The sequence below is a fragment of the Astyanax mexicanus genome, chromosome 1 (genome assembly GCF_023375975.1).
Source record: "Astyanax mexicanus isolate ESR-SI-001 chromosome 1, AstMex3_surface, whole genome shotgun sequence".
Taxonomy (NCBI): Eukaryota; Metazoa; Chordata; class Actinopteri; order Characiformes; family Acestrorhamphidae; genus Astyanax; species Astyanax mexicanus.
The window spans coordinates 93,846,157-93,867,500 of NC_064408.1; the positions used below are offsets into that span (position 1 = coordinate 93,846,157).

The 21,344-nt window shown below is 36.1% G+C and overlaps 1 protein-coding gene across 6 annotated transcripts in view; it reads right to left on the reverse strand.

Annotated features, from left to right (window-relative positions):
* arfgef1 (ADP-ribosylation factor guanine nucleotide-exchange factor 1 (brefeldin A-inhibited)) overlaps positions 1-21,344 on the reverse strand; it is a 101,889-nt gene that overhangs the window by 39,616 nt on the left and 40,929 nt on the right. For 2 of the 6 annotated variants that reach the window (XM_049485699.1, XM_049485696.1), the window contains exons 4-11: positions 21,029-21,175; positions 17,103-17,282; positions 16,925-16,978; positions 8,468-8,723; positions 7,173-7,289; positions 5,926-6,116; positions 4,658-4,791; positions 400-634 (exon numbers count right to left, since the gene is read on the reverse strand). In XM_049485699.1, coding sequence (XP_049341656.1) covers positions 400-634; positions 4,658-4,791; positions 5,926-6,116; positions 7,173-7,289; positions 8,468-8,723; positions 16,925-16,978; positions 17,103-17,282; positions 21,029-21,175 — 1,314 coding nt within the window. Of the gene's footprint in view, positions 1-399; positions 635-4,657; positions 4,792-5,925; positions 6,150-7,172; positions 7,290-8,467; positions 8,724-16,924; positions 16,979-17,102; positions 17,283-21,028; positions 21,176-21,344 lie in introns of all 6 variants that reach the window. The other 4 variants (XM_049485690.1, XM_049485687.1, XM_049485713.1 and 1 more) reach the window with 3 other exon arrangements.

Genomic DNA, 21,344 nt, shown 5'->3' on the forward strand with positions numbered 1-21,344 from the left:
ATAATGAGTCAGTCCTGCACTTACATCATCAAAGTAGTTCAGAAACAGCATCTCAAAGCTCTCAAATCAAATGAAACTGATATTAAATAACAATAAAAGAATAATAGCAGTGATACAGCGCAGAGCTGCCTTGGTGATGGACTACAAATTGGCCAGTTATTTCTTCTGAATGAACGCAGATATTGATAATAAATCTTTAGAGTGATTTGGTATGACTGAGTCTCACACTCATACATATACGCACGCACACGCGCTCACATATTCTTGGGGCAGAATTACAAGCCATAATAAACCAACGACTAAGATAAATCCAGCCTGCCAGTGAGCTTCTCCGCAGGCTAATGGCAGCAGAACACACATGAATGCTTTATGAGCGGAAGAAGGACAGAGTTCAGGCACCTCGATTTGCATCTTGAGATGGGTTTTGAAGTTGGACAGCAGGGTGAGGAAGATGGACAGCGAGAGCTCAAAGACTTCTGGGACGGAGGAGACGCCGTTTTTAGACAGCGCCACACACAGGTACTGCTTGATGGCGTTGATGAACATCTCGTTGGTCTTGAAGATGGGCCCTGCGTTCTGCAGGATAGACAGCAGCAGCTGCAGAGAGAGCACCTTGGAGCGCAGCTCGTGCGATCTGAAGGAGAAAGAAGAAGAAGAAGAAGAAGAAGAAGAAGAAAAAAAAAAAGGTTTGGTTAATCATATGTAAATACTTTACCCCTAATGCAAATGTAATTGGTCAACCAAGACATGCTCAATGTGTGTCTGACGTTAGCTCTGGTTTTGCACTAGAAGTCCAAGGATAAAGTGAAAGAAGTCCACCAACTGGTATTGTGCATACTAACTGCATACCAAAACCCTCAAACCGTTCAGTAATCTCTAATAGACTTGTTTTTGTGGTTTCCCGACACTTTATGACATATTGTAATCTTTAAAAACAGACAAAATGTATTCCAAAATGATAAACGCAGCAGCAGCAGCCATCCGGAAGCCTGCATTTTATATTCCCTATGTTTTGTTTTGTTACTCTTTCAGGCAAGAGTGTAAGAAGTTAGCCATGCAGCTTACACAATGTCATGTGGTGTATAAAAGCACTTGATGTGGTGTAAAAGTGCAAAGAAAATACACTACACACTCCAGGCAAAATGGACTCAATATACAAGTAAAAAAGGTTTTCTGATGAACTAAATCAACAAAAGATTAATTACTAAAGTAAAGAACACTTAATCATCCAAATGGTTGCTTGAGTTGTCATGTTTTTTTATATAGCTCTGAATAAAAAACAAGAGACCACTTCAAAATGACGAGTTTCTTTCAATTTTACCAAATTAAAAACCTCTGGAATATAATCAAGAGGAAGATGGATGATCACAAGCCATCAAACCAGGAGTGCACCAGGAGTGGCATAAAGTTATCCAAAAGCAGTGTGAAAGACTGGTGGAGGATCATGCCAAGATGCATGAAAACTGTGATTAAAAACCAGGGCTATTCCACCAAATATGGATTTCTGAACTCTTAAAACTTTACGAATATGAACTTGTTTTCTTTCCATTGTTTGAGGTCTGAAAGCTCTGCATCTTTAAAAATTTTTCATTTAAGCCATTTTTCATTTTCTGCAAATAAACGCTCAAAATTACAATATTTTTATTTGGAATAATAACAATATAGTCTCAAACATATATCTATAAATAACAAAATCACTGAATCAGAAACTGAAGTGGTTTCTTTTTTCTTTTCTTTTTTCCAGAGCTTTATATATATAAATGTACACAATAAAGAGTAATCATTTGCAGGAATGTCAAAATGCTGTCATCAAAAACAACAACAAACACGTGTTAAGTAGTGAATAATGGGTGGTCTTGATCCTTCGTATATGAATAAACTACCATAGTTTGAGGGAGTTTAAATTGTAAGGTGGTTTAATTTGGTTGAATTGAGGTCTGATTAAAATGTTAGGTCCGAAATGTGTTTTAAAGGTAGAAGTAGAAGTAAATGTCTAACTATTCAGTTTCAATTATACAGATAAATACTGGAGATAACCACAAATCATAAAAAAACAGTCTTAGCTTATTTCTTTTATCACTAAGACTTAAAAATGCCAAACAAAATAATAAACAAATAATTTAAAGCCAACCAGCTACACTCTCTTCAGCTAGCTAACTACACACACATCACTAAGAAGACAACACTACAAACACCACAAGACCAATCAAACCAAATTACCTATTATGTTGAATTAGCACCTTAAATCGGACCTGTTTACATGAGCACAGGTGTATAGCTAAGTATAACCAATTATTCTTTTTCAGCAGAAAAACACAGAATAGCACACACAGAATATACCAACTAAGCTCCAGTTTTTAGCTCCAGGTCTTTGCCTCCATTCCATTTATCATCAAGAGTAATAAAATAACTTTACACCACAAATGCAATTCTGCATATTCAAATGAAAGTGGCTTTTCTCTGAAGCTGGAACTAAATGTCCATAAATCAATTTATTCCAGGGTAAGTAAGCAGCCTCTGTGGTGTATTGTATATATAATCTAAAGGAAAATTGAATATACCATGAATAGTAAATACCACTAATACATTACCTCCATGAAAAACAATAACCAACAGCACAAAATGAACAAAAAATGTAAGTGCCTGATAAATATTTATTCTTCTGCTGTTTAAACATATTGTGTAGGAGGCCACTCTAACCCTATGGCAGGCTCAGCTGTAAGAGTATCACTGTGGGAAATCTTTAAAGAAGCCAGATCAAAAGCAGAGCAGCCAGACCATCTTCCTTTTCACCACAGTGACAATGGCTCGCATCGTTTTTGGCCCAGCCTCCGGACCGTCTCTCTGAGCAACCCTGATGTAAATCTGCAGAAATGAAAGAGCTCTCTGTCCAACCAACATAAAGAAATCAATACTGAGCTGCCATAGCCTTTCTCTACACTGTCTCTGATAACAGGCAGGGACGAACAAGTGCCTTTCTATCTGGAAGAACGGATAGGAGGTATATTGTAATAAAATTGCCCTGTGATTCAAACTACACCACAATGTGCTTTATATATATATATATATATATATATATATATATATATATATATATATATATATATATATATATATATATATATAGTTGTAATCATATTTATATTAGAAATTTATAGACATATTATAAAAAGATATAATAGCCTTGTTTTTATTAGGGAGGCACTGAATATTCTGCAACCAAAATTATTTGGTCAAAAATGGCAAAAAAAAAGACTTTTGGTGTTCTGTCAAATAAACAAAAGAGATGAATAATAATAAAGAGACTAATTAATAATTTATACTGAACAATACTGAGCTTTGTTAGTATGTCTACTGAGATGATAAAAATGTTAGGATGTCAATAAGTATTTTAAGGAGTTTCTATGTGCCTTTATCTTTTAAAAGCAAGATTTAGGCGGAATATTTCACGCAATGTTAAAAAAAAAAAGTGGTTTGGTATCCGGTATTGCACTTTCAAAAACGTATTTATTTTCGTTGGGAATCGGATCCGATCACATCATTTTTAAAGGATCGGAATCAAGTGGTAAAGATAGGACCACTGATTTATGAAAAATTGTAACGTTACCTTGTCCATACGTCCATGCTCTAAACACTACACATTGACTGGAAACGGAAAATAACTAGTGCTAGTGTCGTCATTAAACTTATTACTTATCACTATAATTTTTAAACTAAATTTTTGCCTCAGTGTACGCAAATAATAGTGATGAGGTATTTATGTCTGATATTTGATTTCATAGACCTTTTTTTTTTGTTTGTTTATTTATGACACGGTGCATATTTACATAAAAAACATTTAAATGTCTACTTAGTACATGTTTATTTTGTAATAAGAAATAGTACATTTTGATACTGTTGTTTCAATGATAATTAAAGGTTTATTTTAATAACCTTAAGGGACAATATAGATGTTGATGTTCTTTTCTTTTTTTATTTTTTCATATTACAAAAGTATCTGATTGGCAGTATCTGATATCGGCAGAACCAGAAAAATTTGATATGGAAATCCCTAATCTTGGGGCATCCCTATTTCTTATGCAAAAATCTATCATGAGGTTTTATAATTCCAGTCCAGAAATCAACGGTTGATAGGATATCTCCATATTATCTTAAAGTAAAGTCATAATTTATTCTACTAAAGCCCAGTTTTCCTGTCACCCTGTATTTAACCTATAAACCTATAGCCAGGCCATGGACACTGAAAAGGGGTTAATCTCCCCTGGTGCACACTTAACTATGACACAAGGTTACCTCAGTTAATTTGAGCTAAACTGTTAACTAACTAAAGCCATGAAAGCGGTCTCAAACCCAGAGGGTACAGCATCTGCTCTCAGTGTCGTCACAACCCTGTTACTGTCCAAAACAACAGGTTATTAATCTGGCTGCTGCTGAATCAGATTACACAGAGAAAAGAGAATGAGAATTACTGTTCCACAAGCTCACACTATTGATTTTTCAAAATCAGTTGGCAAACCATCTCGAATACTGAAGTGTCACCTCACTTCAGGTAACACAGTGAAAAATCCAATCATTCTTCTTTCTCCTGAGAAAACATTTCAAGCTTATATCCCAATGCTTTTTCTGTACCATCGCTTATGTAGGAAAGAAGGCTTACTTTGGGTCAGGGGGACCGTCTGAAAGGGGCTTCATAGACAGCTTGCAGAGAGAGCGGAACACAAGGAAGGCATCCTTTTGCAGAATGTGTGAAAACTTTGCACCCGGTGCCGGACCCGTAGGAGCACCAGATTCCTGTACAGGACAGAAATGATTGTATTACACAGCATAGCACATACCTTTTATACTCATAGCCTTAGAACAACCTTATCAGATAATTAAAGAACATATATTAGAACAGGGGAACAAATGGACCAAGCACATTTTATTCCAGTACGTACAGTTTTAAGAATAAAACTCTAAGAAATGTGGAATTATTTAAATGTTTCATTGTCAGCAACTACTGTAATGAGCATAGTGTGCACAAATGAAAAGTAAATGATAAATATGGGTTATTTTAACCTAGCATAAATCTGTAGTGTGTGCATTTAATAGAATCTGCAATAATTAGAGTTTGGATTAATGCAGAATGAATTTGCAGTTTGTGGAATGTTCATAGTTAAACTGTAGTAACTGTAAAAACTGTTTTACATTTAGTGGGAATCTACAGTTTGTGCTGTTTTTTTTATAGTTTTAAAGTAAGCAGTTTTTAATCCAGTATTTATTTGCCATTTTGCTGTTTTTAAAGGGATCAGTAATAATTGTAGAGTAACTTGAATCCAGAATAAATCTTCAGTACATGTAATGTTCATAATCAAATGTAATAACTGTGATTTTTTTTTTTACTACAATATGAATCTGATGTCCTCTTTTTAGTTTGAAAGTTATAATTATGGAGTAATTATAATACAGTATGAATTTGATTTGAATGATTTGAATCCAGTATGAATCTACAGTGTAAGCAATGCTCATAATCAAAGTGTAAGAAGATATCTAAATTCAGTATGAACCTAATGTGTGTTGTATTTTTGGTTTGAACCCTAGAATGAAGTTGCCATTTTTTTGTTTTTACAGGTAGAAGTAATATTTGTAGAGTGATTCTTTTCCAGTATGAATCAACAGTGTATATGTATTTGCAGGTTGACAGCAATTTTAACAATCTAACTGCAATAATCGTGGAGTGAATTATCATCTTTAACTGCTTAAATCTGATCCTTTGAATGGAATAACACGGCCACGCATTTACACTGAGTGTTTCTCTCCGATATGAACATATGTGCCATAATATTTCAGTCTGACTATTTGTGGAAACTTACTCAGATACATTATCTCTACTAGTCTGTCAATCAAACTCTGCAAGCTACAGACAGAGGCTGAGCGAAAGCTAACCTGAGTGTCATTTGAGGAGACAGACAGCCTGTCGTCAGGCAGGGATGGAGTGAAGCTGGCAGAGATGGGTGTTCCCGGGATGCCGTTAGCATGGACGTTCTCGTTGTCGCTTCCCAGACCCACCTCTTCCTCCAGAGAATTGGGCGTGACATCAGCTGGCTCGGTTTCCCCTCCTCCGCTCTCCTTGGCATCTGAACACAGATGAACAGGGTCCAGGCAGTGTCCTTTGGGGTGGTTTGAAATGCATGGTATCAAAAATGGCATCTGCTGCATATGGAGCACTAATGTATGGTGGGAATGTAAATATAGGCCCGTATTCTGTTTGATTAATTTCTTTAGAAGGTAGTAAAATTAATTACAAAATCATTGAATTTTACTACAGGTTTAAATAACAATAAAAACATGACTTATTAAGAATAATTTAATCTGTAAATATACAGAAAAGAATGAGAGACCACCTTATGATGATGTTTTTTCCTCGATTTTATCAAATTAAAAACCTCTGGAATAAAATCAAGAGGAAGATGGATGATCACAAGCCATCAAACCAAGCTGAACTGCTTGAATTTTTGCACCAGAAGTGCAGGCATAAAGTTATCCAAAAGCAGTGTGTAAGACTGGTGTAGGAGAACATGCCAAGATGCATGAAAACTGTGATTAAAACCCAGGGTTATTCCACCAAATATTGATTTCTGAACTCTTAAAACTTTATGAATATGAACTTGTTTTCTTTGCATTATTTGAGGTCTGAAAGCTCTGCATCTTTTTATTGTTTCAGAAATTTCTCATTTTCTGCAAATAAATGCTCTAAATGACAATATTTTTATTTGGAATTTGGGAGAAATGATGTTAGTTGTTTATAGAATAAAACAACAATTTTCTTTTTACTCAAACATATACATATAAATAGTAAAATCAGAGAAACTGATTCAGAAACTGAAGTGGTCTCTTAATTTCTTCCAGAGCTGTATGTATTACAAATACTTATACAAAAGTGGTTCTTTTATGACAAAGATGCTGAGAGAACCATGTGTTACACATTCCTTTGAAAAAAAGAATTTACCATATGTAATATAATAATCTAATTAAAAAGATTAAAGACAAAGACAATACAGACTCTACTCTAAAGACTGGGGAAAAACTACAGTCTGGTAGCTACTAAACACAGCAGTATTTGATTGCTCCAGAAAGAAAAGCTACAGACCAAGAGTCTAAATACTGTCTAATCAAACACAGACAGGGCTTACCTCCCGCCACAGTGTTCACAACCTCTTGCAATATGCTCTGCACGATCTCCTGAGCTTTCTCTTCATAATTCGGGCTGTCCTCCTCTTCAGTAGCTTCTGTTGCCTGCTCTGCTGCACCTATCAAAAAATAATAATAAATGAATACATAATAAAACTCAAATCATATCCACTTGGCTTATTTATTTCACAGAGAGCATTCTGCTTATTTACAGGGAAATATATTTGAGCCCCCTTCGCTAAATGTTATCACAGTCTAGCTCACACCATTGATTTTCCAATTTTGTTTCTAACAAGCACTCTATTAACTGGGGCTGGTGATTGCCTCCAACCAAACGATCAACAGGGAGAAAATGGTGCTATTAGGGTCTTACATAACAGGGCTGAGCCACTGACACAGATTCACAATAGCAGGGACAGATCACAGATGAACTACAGCCGCTGCGCTTTACCTCAATTTGTATTATAATGGAGATGGATAAATGCAATATTAGCAAATGACTATTTTGATTGAATGGCAAACCTATTACTATAGTGATTAATAAAATTTTCTTAATATCACAATATACAGCCCAAAAAGAGACCACTTAAAAATAATGAGTTTCTTTGATTTTACCAAATTGAAAACCTCTGGAATATAATCAATACGTAGATGGATGATCACAAGCCATCAAACCAAGCTGAACTGCTTGAATTTTTGCACCAGGAGTGGCATAAAGTTATCCAAAAGCAGCGTGTAAGACTGGTGGAGGAGAACATGCCAAGATACATGAAAACTGTGATTAAAAACCATCAAATATTGATTCCTGAACTCTACTTTATGAATATGAACTTGTTTTCTTTGCATTATTTGAGGTCTGAAAGCTCTGCATATTTTTTGTTATTTCAGCCATTTCTCATTTTCTGCAAATAAATGCTCTAAATGACAATATTTTTATTTGGAATTTAGGAGAAATATTGTTGGTAGTATATATAAATATTGCATACAAAAAATATGATATATCCTGATATCAATATTTTGTCCTAGACCTATTCAAAACTATGCTCTGTCAAGTTTAATGTATCTTAGAGGTGCATGTGAGCACAAATGTTAAATGTATATAACAGTAACAAAAACAGCCTGTTAAACTGCAAAGTAAAGGTTGGAAATTGGAGATAATGAAGATTTGATGGAAATGGCAACTAAACACATGCATATGCATCATAACTTTACAACAGGACAAACATGAAGATCACAGACCCTTAAAAAAGGCAATATGAAAACATGCTTTCCAAAAATGAGCAGAGCGGAATATTACTCTGGGCTGCAGCCGTGGCCTGGTCTGCTTCCGTCTGCTCGTTCTCCGCAGGACCGAAGTCCGAGCCGTTCTCTGGTTCTGGACTCTCGTAGGGAGGTGATCCCTGCTGCTCGGTTTTGCTGCCCTGAAGCCCTCCGTTAGCCTCCTGGCCTTTGGCCTGTGTGTCCGGCTGCAGCTGGGGTGATTCGGGCTCCTGCTGGCTGAGCGGAGAATGCTGCCGGTGTCTCTCTCTCTCCATCTGCTTTGCCTCCTGGAGCTAAACACACACACACACACACACACACACACACAAAAAGACTCGTTTAAACAGACACATGCTTTACTTACAGCCTGCTAAACACTCTTCATCATTCCCCTGGGCCGACCCCCAAAAGTACAAGCTGCCGAGCATTCAGTTCTCTGCAAACGTTTGCATTTGGAAATGATACTAAATGCTCTCCAGTGGGGGTGTATGATGTACAGGGGAGTCTGGTATTTTTTGCACCAATAAATGTAAATTCAGATAATAATTATAGGTCCAATTAGTGCTGTGCGATATGACGATAAATATTGTGGGGAAATATTGTATCCCTATCGTTTCTACAGTAATTTCATCAATTATTCATGCAAATATATAAAGTAGGCTATGATAAAATGTATTGGCGTGGTCACTTTGCATAAACTCTGTTTATATAAGTGATGATAAAGTAACCTTCGCAAAAAAAAAAAACTTCATAATGTGGTTTTGTGACATGATGCTGCTTTACGTTATTTGACGGGCACGTGAGGACACGCCGGTTTGTGACATGCTTTACGTTATTAAACTCATGAGAGCTGAACAATGGAGACGCATTGTTCTTTTGAAAAAATTAGCTACTGAATCTACCTCATCTGTTTTCATTTGATACATATATATTCCTGCACTAAAAGGTAGTAATTCTCATTTGTGAAAGTTTGGTTTAATGTCACTTTGAAATAAAGTTGGAAAAAAAGTAGAAAAAGTAAATGATATTATTCTGTCATATTTTTCAAAGAATAACTGAAAACATACTTAAATGTGGTATATCATGATATATATCGTTATCGTGATATAAAAAAAAATCCATATTGTGATATATGATTTTTTCCATATCACCCATAGCACTAGGTCAAAAAAAAAATCAGAAATATTAATTAACTTTAGGTAACTTTTTACTTTAGGCTTGAACATGTGAATATTTAGCATTGATGGGCATTTCCATTGTTGTACAATTCACTGAAATGTACAGCACTAATACGTGTTTATAGGCCAATTTGTGTGTCTAATATAGAAGTTGAGTTAGACTGCAATAACAGTACAAACAGTTTTACAAAGACCGATTTGAAAAGAACTAAATAGCCGCATAAAAACTACTTGTTTGTAACTTAAAATGTTAAGAACTGTAAAAGGAGAACTTAATAATTTAAAATAAAATAAAAAGTTGGCTCCAAACTAAGAAGTTTTAGACTGATCACATGGCAGTCCAGGCGACAAACTGTGCAACAGACCCATAACAGGTACAGAATGTTCAGTACTAAAATACATTTTTGTTAGCCTTGTACTCAAACATTAAAATACTTAAATAGAAAACATATTATGATTAAAACAAAATAATAAGTAGGGATGTACCGAATATTGGTTAGCCAAAATTATTTGGCAACAAAAAAAGTGCTTCCAGTATTTGGCCAAATATGTAAGACTGAATACCTTTACTGAATAATGATTTGTTTATTTCAAATCCTATTTCTTCAATAGTGACTGCAGTCCTACTGTATGGTAGTGCTACTGTATGGTTAGCTATAGTGCCAGAATGTAAAGGCACCAGCATTTATGCTCTACTCGCATTTAAAATTCAATGAATTTTAAATGAATTTAAGCTCTCAATATAAATTATAATGATTTTTATTAGTTTACTACCTTTTTAGGAGCTGGCTGGTATACTGCTGAATCCTGGCTGTTCAGAGTTAGGATACTCTCATAAATTGTAAATTTCCCCATTGTGGGATTAATAAATGATTATCTTATCTTATCTTATCTTGTAAGCTAGCTGAGGTAGCTAGTTAGCTAGCTAACTAACTTAGCCTTGGCATTTGTTTATTGACAAAAAGACCAGCTGCCTTTCTCTATGTAAAGTTGATTCACATTTAAATGGTGTTCATTTGACAGTAGACTAGCACTATTGAGGTAAACTTATGACTAAAATAGCCTTGTTAAGGTATGTGCATGACTGCAGTTGCACTGCTAAATGTGTGAATAGAGAATAACTGCTGAAGTAAACTAATAATTTGAATATCAGCTCTGCTAAGGTAATTGTTTTTGTTCACTGGGATATTCTAATGTTTACTCTTCACTACAGATTTTGAAACTTCGTAATGCTTTTTCCTATTAAAAAAACACAAGAAAAATAATGCAGGGTGTTTAATTTTTTTTAGCCATTGATAATTATCACTTATCATTATTGACCCAGAAATACCATATCGGTGCATCCCTATTTCTCCAGCAGCACAGTAGAAAGAAGAACCAAAGCTATGACTGGGATCTTTTAGCAGTCTTCATTCTCTAGGAGTAAAATATGCATTAAAAGTTCACAGGAACCAAAAGTCTGACTGACTGCATGCAACCGAACTAATGAGCTGGTCTTAGCAAGAGCAGAGCAGTCATGCTTGATCTGATGGGGGTGAGTTGATGCCTCAGAAGACTCTCAGTCTTCACTCAAACACAGATGGATTCACAGGATGGAGGTCATGTTTGTGAAACAGTGGTGAGGTCAGTTATTATGAATGAATCAGAAGAACATACATGCAGAAACTGGCAGAACGGGGGAGGGGGAGGGAGGGTTATAAGAAAGTTAAAAAAGATAGGAGAGGCTGGTACAGTGATTTTAGCACCACAATTTGGTACAATGCAACACAAAGCTGAGCAGGACCTCTAGCATGGTCCAGAATAGGCCCAGAATAAGACCTAAGAAACAACTGAACTTAATATTGAGAATACATGAAAAATATTTTTCTTACTAAGCAGTGTAGAGGAAAGTAGGCAATGGCTGCAAAACTCCATTAAGGTTTTTTTCACTTAGGTTTATACTGGCCACATTAACGCAGAATTCAGTTTATCCGTGAAATAGAACCTTTCTTTTAGCATGTTTAAGAAGAAATTTGATGTAAAATGGACTGTGTAGTGAAACATGATAATGAGTACAAAATTTTATGTAACAGTCAACCTTTTGGCTAGCCCCAGCATTCTGAAATACAGCAACTTTAGCCGATAAACCTAATAGCCTTACAATGCTAATGATACGTAATGTGATGGTAGTGTGTGTATTTTTATATATTTTTTAATAAACTACCTATCCACTTTCAAAGTTCTCAGCGCCTCATTTTAAATGTCAGTGCCCTTCAAATTCTACCAATGAAGCCTGGAGCTACTTTGAGCTAGCCAATAGTCTAAAAATAGTGATTTCTTCGCATGGGCAATGCTATGCCCCTATCACTAGCATTGTAAGTCTGTTGGGAGCATTCGACCCCAAGTCGAAGCATACACCTGTAGTCCATTTCACACCAGATTTTTCCTTTAACTGTTTCTGCCTAATTAAGGAGATTTTTTTTTGGGGGGGTGCAGTTTCTTAGCTCTAAAAATGGGCAATTATTAATGAAAATCTCTGAGAGACATTTTTAATTTCTTGATAAAAAAAAAAAAAACAAATAAATAAAAAGGCACTGGACATGGACATGGCTTTGCTAAGTACTTCATACTTAAGCTTGATCTCTTAAACCTGTCAGTTCACTGCTAGTTTATAACCTACCAATCCTGTCCATTTTTTTTTAAGTTACAGTAAAACTACTGTAGTTCATTAGATACATTATTCTGAAGAATTTGAATGTTCACATAAAGGCATTTACATTTGAAGTTGTTAAACTGAATATCAATATTATCACACTTATCGCGCTGTTGTGCTGTGTGGGTGAGTCAGCACAATTAAGTGAGGAATGAGAACGTTTGGCATTCCTTTCTCTTTGACCTGTTTGTCCTTTCCACCTTGTGTGGGAGGAAGTGCGGGAGGTGTGAACGAGAAAGACCAGGCAACGTTTAGCACACAGCCTCGTTTTACCATTCTCTACTCAACCAGAGAGAGATGAGAAACGTGATTAGCATGTAGCTAGTGCACTCCTGTTAAACATTTAAAAACCGCCCAGCTTTGGAAACGTCATGTGTAAAGATCAATTGAGGACTTAATAAATGAGCTAAATCAGCTAAAGAGTTTGGCAGAATTGGTTTAGGCAAAAACGACTAACCTTAGCAATGAAGATACTTGTGCTGAAGGTAAATATAGCAAATCATAAGCACACAGCTGGGTCATGGAAGTGAAATACTAAAACTACTCAAATTTAAAGTAGGCCGGTCACTACCATGAGGTTTTAGCTGATGATTAAGTGTTTTATAATTATTTCTGATTATGTTCACTACGCACAGCTATTAAAGTAAAAGCACAGAGTGGGCAATTTGACTGATTAGTTATCTTGCTTCCTATGTTTAACAACAGCTAATGCCTGGCTGTACTGATATGAAACGATACAGTGCATTGTTCTTTTCTCACACACTTCTCTACAGCTTAATTTTTTTTATTTCACCTTATTTACTTTATTTAAGTAAAAGAAGACTGTGAGGTGTGAACATATAGGAAAAACAAAACCTAAAACATTCCTTCTGCTAGTACACATGCTAACAATGCTAGCCTTAGCTACCTAGCAAAAAAAAATAAATAAATAAAATGTGCACATCACTGCAGCCCTCATAGAATATAGAAGTTCAAACTTTCAGTCGATTTTGTACAACACACTGTTTTTTTAACTTACTACTTTTTTTTCTCTTTTTAATTTTCTTTTCTACATTTCTATTTTGCTTGCCTCATTTGTATGGGCAGTTACATTGACTAAAATCTACCGACTGCGGACAATAGTTATTTGCTGAGTTAATTGTGATAAGAAATTTAAATAACAAACTTGATATTCTTTTACAGTACAGCAACACTGTTTTAACACACTTTAAGGATTTATTTGTTTAACCTATCGGGCTTGTGGTTTGCGAGAGTGTGTTAGCTTAACCAGAGATCTTACGGAGTAAGGCCAGAATATCCAGTTCCCATCCAGTCATCCATTAAAGTAAATCAGGCCAGCTGCTGCTGTAACTGAACAAATCCATACAGTAACTCATGTTCACAGAAAAGATCAGAAACCAAACCTATGTTCTTCTAACTGTGCTCTTCTAACAAACATATCAATAATTTACTAACCAAGAACACGGCCCGACTATTGACCTTGTTTATTAGGCTCATTTAAATGTTAAATAGAGTTTTACAAGGAGAAACACTTACAGGCCACTGGGATTATTCCAGGGTTATACAGTGTTTTATAGACAACATACTAACAACACTGCCTTGGACTTCTGAACAGCACTGTATATGTTTACAATAACTGCTAACAATATCAACTGAACAAGGACAAGACAGTTCTATCGCTTGTATTTCTGTTCTAGCCTTGAACTGCGATATCTGATATTCTGGCACAGGCTTGCGTTACCTGATCTGCAAGCTGAAGCTAGAGTTTAAACAGAACGCCAGAATGCTCCAAAACACCAGACATTCTGTAGTAATCAGTGTAATATTGCTATTTTTACACTAGGCTGTGCATCTACAGCCTAAAATGAATATAAAAGAAGTTTGTAAATGACCACTGCAGACAGCTTTGAGAACTAGTCTTTGGGGATGAAATGAGGAGGCTGCTGGGATCCCAGTGCAACTAATGCAGAAAATCTCCAATGTTTCGCTCTCTCTGCATCCACATGCAGCTGCTTCAACCAGACACAAGCCAGGTTTCCATCCAGCTGTCCAGTTAAATTCAAGGGAATAACAGTAACTAAAACGTTGAGAGAGAATTACAAGAGTGTCTATCAGCTCTGCATAATCGAATCAGACTCTCAACTAGGAGTAGAAAAGCTGGTACGTCATTTTAAAATATCAATAAAATTTACATAGAACTGCAAGTTTCATTATAAAGCGCCATATTTGACCAGTTCAGAAAAGTACAATATATTGCAGCCATTACTGTTGTGATTTGTTTCATCAAATGGAGTCACGTATTTTATTTCTCTGAATTTGCTATTCATAGGTATATGTTTGAGTAAAATAAAAATTGTTGTTTTATTCAATAAACCATAGACAACATATTACAAATATAAATATTGTCATTTAGAGCAGTTATTTGCAGAAAATTAGAAAAATGCTGAAATAACAAAAAAGATGCAGAGACCCCAAATAATGCAAAGAAAACAAGTTCATATTTATTTATGTTCAGAAATCAATATTTGATTTCATGCATCTTGGCATGTTCTCCTCCACCAGTCTTACATACTGCTTTTGGATAACTTTATGCCACTCCTGGTGCAAAAAATTCAAGCAGTTCAGAAACTCAATTTTAAGTGGTGTCTAATTTTTTTCCAGAGCTGTACAGATCATATACCTATACACTATGTTTTACGTTACACTATAATTGGCAAAAAATACTCCTGAGTCTATATAATATGAAAGGGAATAATTTAACATTGACAGGGCTGTTTCATATTAAGCTCCCAGGAGCACCCACAAAAATCAACTGAGTGTTATTATTTCAAAGTAGAAGTAGTATTTTAGGAAACATACTGTAACTAAGGTTCAGAGTAAAACACCTAAATCCACTGATTTAAAGCTGTGTTTCTCTTTACCTTTGTCCGTATATTGTAGATGTTGCCTTGGTCCCCAATCATAAAACCTGTTACCAGGGTCCCCTTATTGTTCTGTTGTAATTTCATTATCAGTTCACTGGCACCTGCTGCTTTATATCACGTTTAACAGTTACAACCAGGCAAACATGGAAACACATGATAAGTAAATTTACTTTTAGAGTTCCAGTATTTAAAAAAAAAATAATAATAATAATAATAATTATATCACATCTTGCTCACTCCTGTGTGGTGATGGATAAGAAGAAGCAGATCAATAAGCTAAGCCTATTAGATAATTGTCTACCGTATTTTTTGCACTATAAGTCTCACCCGATTATTAAGCGCACTATTATTGAACATCTATTTTCTGGTCTATTTTTATACATAAAGTGCACCGGACTATAAAGAGCATTATGCACCACTTGAAAGGAATAGGAATGTCATCATGTTTTCCCTCTAAATCAGCAGATCTATTTAACTAAGTTAAATAAAGCTAAGCTAAGTTAACAAAACTGTAATTATTTAAAAAAAATATATATATAAAACGAGCACTGGATGTTAATCTACACAGATTTCTCTCCTAAAACATGTTTATTTGTGTGAGTAAAGCTCTTTAATTAATTTACAGTAAGCTTAGATTTCCAGATTTCCACTAAGGCTGGGTGCAGCAGCACTAGGATTAGCGGCTAATGGCTAGGGCTACACTGAACAATCCTAAATGTTCTAGTAAGCCAGGCCAATGTAAGCTAGCGATTTGTCCCACATAGCTTATTTATCACAGGAAAAACGCAGACTGCAGCACTCCGGTTAGCAGTTAATTGCTAATGCTTCTCCAGCAGTGTTGGCTGGGGTTGGCAGCAGGCTACATGCCGCTAATACTCACCTCTGAGCGGAGAAAGAGGTAGCACTTGGCGCAGTCAGTGGCTAAACTGAAACTGCTTTTTACAACCTGACAGATAAAATTCATACATTAATTAAAGGATTTTAAATGCGCCTTATAGTGCAAAACATACAGTACATAATTTTTTGTGAGCTTTCTTTACTTTTAATGTCTTCAATATAAACAAATCATGTGTTATGGGGCTCTCACTTTAGCGCTCCATTGCTTATCATAGTGCTGTGCTGCCCAGTGTGCATTCCCCTAAACGCATGCTTAAACTACTGCATGTTTTTAAACTGCAGCTACTGTAGCTCAACGTCAGTGGACAGCTCAACACACTTATATGGTCTTCCATACTGGCTAGCATTACATTAAATGAGTGATAAGTTGACAGTGGGAAAATAAAGCCAATTATTCAGCTAACGATGCTTAGAAAATAGTCTTTTTTTTTTTTTCAATATTTTAGAAATGCTTAAAAGGGAATGGAAACCTAGCTACACTCAGACACACTCAATCACACGCACACACACACACCACCAGAATCACATTCCTACTACACACTTCAAATATCAAACCATAGGGGAAAAAAAAGTCAGCATGGAGAGAGAGAGAGAAAGAAGACTGCAGGCACAAAAAAAAAAGAAGCACGCACACACACACTCATTCACACACACACACACACACACTCACAGAGACAAGACACGTCTCGAAAAGAGAGACGGAGGTTCTGAGACAGAGTGTAAAGGAATGGATGAAGCTAATGCACACAAACCAGAGGAATTCAGATCAAGCAAACTTAAAGGCAGGCCCTATCACTCTTTACCTGACGATCACGCTTTCTGGATGCCAAAGACCAACTGATCTTGTGATTTGTAAGCTAGATTTTCGACAAGAGGAGGAGGAGGAAGGGGGAGAAGGCATCAACCAAGAAGAAAGAAGAGGTTAGATGAAGATCACTGCTCCGGTATTATTGAGAAAACGACGGAAAAGTGGCCACTCACTGCCTGGTTCTCCATGCGGGCGAAGATGACGTTCAGCATCTGTGTGAGAGTGGCCTTGGCCGTGGTTTGATTGATGAGGTTCTTGCTAGCCAGGTAGATGTTGTAGCACGTTCTCACGGCCTGCAGCACCGTGCCTTCGTGGATCTCGATGTGTTGGGAGGTCACTGCGGTCAGCAAGGCCTGGAGGAGGTGAAGAGGAATCGCACATGCGCACAATCAATAAAAAACAAATCATTCTTACCATACAAGTACAACCCATGTTAAAGTGGCAGTTTGTATTATTTTGTTTCAAAACTGAAAGCAGAAGCATTTCTGATTGGAGAAATGATTAAATATTGTTTTTAATTTTACCAGTGTGCTGGAACAATCATCCCTGCTAAGCCTAATATATTCATTCTAAAAACTGGGGTGTTGGGTCGCTTTTCGTAAGAGTTCTTCTGGCCACGTCGCACATCTTTACGTACTCACGCCACATGTACAGCCTCTAAAAGAGGATCCGGCTCAGTTTTACTGACTGCGAGCGGCTGGTGGATCAATGGAGACTTCAGAAGGGGAAACTCAGACCTCAGTAGCTCATTCACACTTACTAAAGTCAAAGAAACGAAGAAGTGAAGATTCTGACTGAGCGCTCTCTCTCTCTCTCTGTCTGACTGAACATAACCTGGAATCGGATTCATTCGCTCTGAAAGAAGACCACATCACACCCGTCCACTTTAAAATGATTCTTCTGCAGTCTGTGCAATTACCCATTCTCACCAATGAGGGCCCTAAAAAACCCAAAACTTACTGACATCAGCTTTAAACTACAAACCAGTGCTAAAGACATAATTAATACAATTCATACACATATTACATTGATTTGTGTGTTAACCATTCAGATCACTGTGAGATAAAAACATGCACCTCTATTTTTCCTTTTTTTATGTGAAGTTCCTTACACTGTGCCAAAATTATGTGATGAATGGATCAACAGAAATACTCCAAAATCACTTAGAAAAAAATCTTTTTACACTGAATTCCTCTGTAGGTTAACATTTTTTAACCTTCTCATTTAAAGATGCCAATTTGGACAAATACGTTTTCTGCATAACAGCAGTGATACAAAATATTTATGTAAAAAAGTAATCTTTACATCTTCCTGTTAAATACCTTAAACTTGTAAATCATTAAACACACATTGTTATACATTTAAAATAATGATTAAAAATAAAAAACACTTCTGTGTTGCAATATTGAATATTTAACTGCTTATGTTGGATTATTTTACTAAAAATGTTACTAGAAATGTCTGCTTCACCATTATGTCTTTCTGTAAATGAAATATAGAAATGAGCTCTGCTCATGGAGGTAAATCCTACTAGACATAATTGAATAATTCAATCCTAACCAGACAAAGCCAGTCATAACTAACACCACTCACTGCCCTGTCCACTGTGGATGGTACTGGCTTCTATGATGTATTCCTAGTACCCACTGGATCACACAACGTCAGAAATGCAATGTACCATCAATCAGCAACCAAGTAGTTTACCTTACTTGAACTTGAAAACTTGATAAATCAGGTTATCTGGCCATCAACAAGCTGGCCAGCTTTAATCAAGATAACACTCAACAACAAAACAGGTATGGGCATTTTCTAGCCATCCCCTGAGGTACACTGAGGTACAGTTATTGTGTCTGTGTATTTATTGTAGAACAGCATAGTTTTTTCAAGCCTATGGCAACAATATATTACACAGTTGTTGGCATGTGAAGCAATTAAAATAATAGAACACAATGACTTCCTGCTGTCAATACAGTGTAGTTAACATTCCATTCTATACACACTCCTCCCTACAACACATTCCAAGCTTTCTATGAGGAAAACAATATATAAATAAATAAAGCAGCAACCAGAGCAAAGCCAACTACCATTAACCAAATTCAACAGGACAAGCAGGTCAGGTTTGGTGAGTTCTGAATAAAGGGTAATGTGTGGGTGGACATGTTCTTGGCCACACAGCAGGCATGCAATATAGTGCATCCCTGAAACAGAACACACACTCACACTGTGATTTGATGCGAGATGTTAGCGGTGTGTGTTGTAGTACAACTGAGTACAACTGCCTACATTCAGATGCTCATCTTAAGCGAGGAGCTTTAATTATGCCATTCTGAATTTCAACATGTTAAAAAGAGTCTGTAAAAACTAATAGCTAGTTCATAATAACTTCAGAAAGCAAAGTTTTTTGTAATACAGAAAAGTAATCTTTAGTCATGGCTGGGCTGTGTATTGTCTAAAAATTGTCAATACCGATATGATACTTTGAATTCGGTACCGATACCCAAACAATACTTTATTCGGTGCCTTTTTCTAAATTTTAACCATCGAACACAAAATGTAATAATTATTCTCACAAAATGTATTTATTTAATAGCTGACATGAGTAATATCATTCTCATACTGTCACCAGGAGAGGCTACCATACTTTAGGATCGTGTTGGAACAAAAACAAACAAAAAGCATTTTAGTTGTTAAGAGTTCTTTTTAAGAAATATCAGCATTAGATTGGTAAAATTAAATTATATATATTATATATATATTATATATATATATATGTGTGTGGTGTTAATCACTTAAAACTTCTGTATTATTGTGAGGGAACAGTAATAATAGTGTAGTGTGGTTTAGGTCTGGCAGACTAGATACTTTCTACTGTATTATAATATCTCAGGGTAGAGTGAGCAGGAACAGAGCGAGAGAGAGAGAGTGAGAGTGAGAGAGACAGAGAGAGAGCGAGAGAGCGAGAGAGAGTGAGAGACAGAGAGACAGAGAGAGAGTGAGAGAGAGAGACAGAAAGACAGAGAGAGAGACAGAGAGAGTGAGAGAGAGAGAGTGAGAGAGAGAGAGAGAGAGAAAGAGAGAGATAGAGAGAACGAACAAGCTGGAAAAAGCACCGTCTTGACACAAAAGTAGAAATTGTCCTTATAAGTATTAATAAATTATGTCCTTTTGTCACATGATTCTTCCAGGCTGTAAGGTTAGCACAAACCTCTCCAAGACATGTGAAGAGCCACTACATTTTTTTAAACTGACGCTAATTCAACATCACTGAAGCTCAACCTGCTTGAAGGAGAACACTAACTCAAAGTTGTTTCACATCAGCTAACTGAAACTCATATTGTCTGTAATCAGGCCATCCTTCCTTCCTAGAAATAACAAAACCATTATGACTAAGACATTACAAGAGAATTTAACTCTCTCCCAACAACAAGGGTTAGATTTAGATGGTTGGCTGTGCCAACACACTTAACCAAGTTGAATAATTTGTTGTATGTATTGTATATGTAGGCCTGCTACAAAAATTACGGTATAGATTGCAATTTAGTTTTTGCTGGTCTTCGTTTATCCACTGTATTTTCTCCTGCATGTTTATTTACATACAAATGAATACATATCGTCGCTGTCCAATGAAAAACACTTATCTCCAAAACAGCAACTTTACAGGAGAGAGAAAAAAACATGTAAACTTTCAATGGAAGTCAAAGTAAAAAGAGTTTATTTCAGGTCATTTTGAAGAGTTTCTATTGGTCCTATCTTTTTTGATACATTGTAAGAGACAGTTTGTCTGCTCAAATTATGTAGTAAACTAAAAATCAACAACAATGGAGGTAAGTGTTTTTTTTTTAGGACTGCAACGATATATATACCTAAATTTAACCTAGTCTCAAAATGACCAATTAATTTAAAACATCTCTGTACATCTCCCAAACTATTATCAATTAAAAGTTAACTGTGCTTTAAAAGTGCAAATGCATTATTATGTAATTATATCATCATATCAGCAGCACTAAAATGACAATGACACTCCAATAAAAGTTATCACAGTTATTGTGATACGTCTACTTATATGAGTCATAAAATGATAAAAAAAGAAGGTAATAACCTTTATTATCTGCAGCTGAACACCCTCGTCGGTCTGTGGCCCCTGGAAGCAGCCACAGATCGTCTCGATGATCCTGTCGATGAGTTTCTTCCCTGGGGCCGTGCTGTCCGGGGCGCTGCCCGTAAGGTGCCCATAGGCTATGAGTTTCTGCAAAAGCAAAAAACACAATTTAACATCATCTCAACTAGTGGGGAATTACACAAAGCAGAGTCTCCTGGAACAACTGAATGACTTAAGTCAAGAGTTCAAACTAGTCCACCAAAAAAAAGGTTTGTTGGCTCTCAATTATTTTTCATTTAAAGTGAAAACTAGCTAT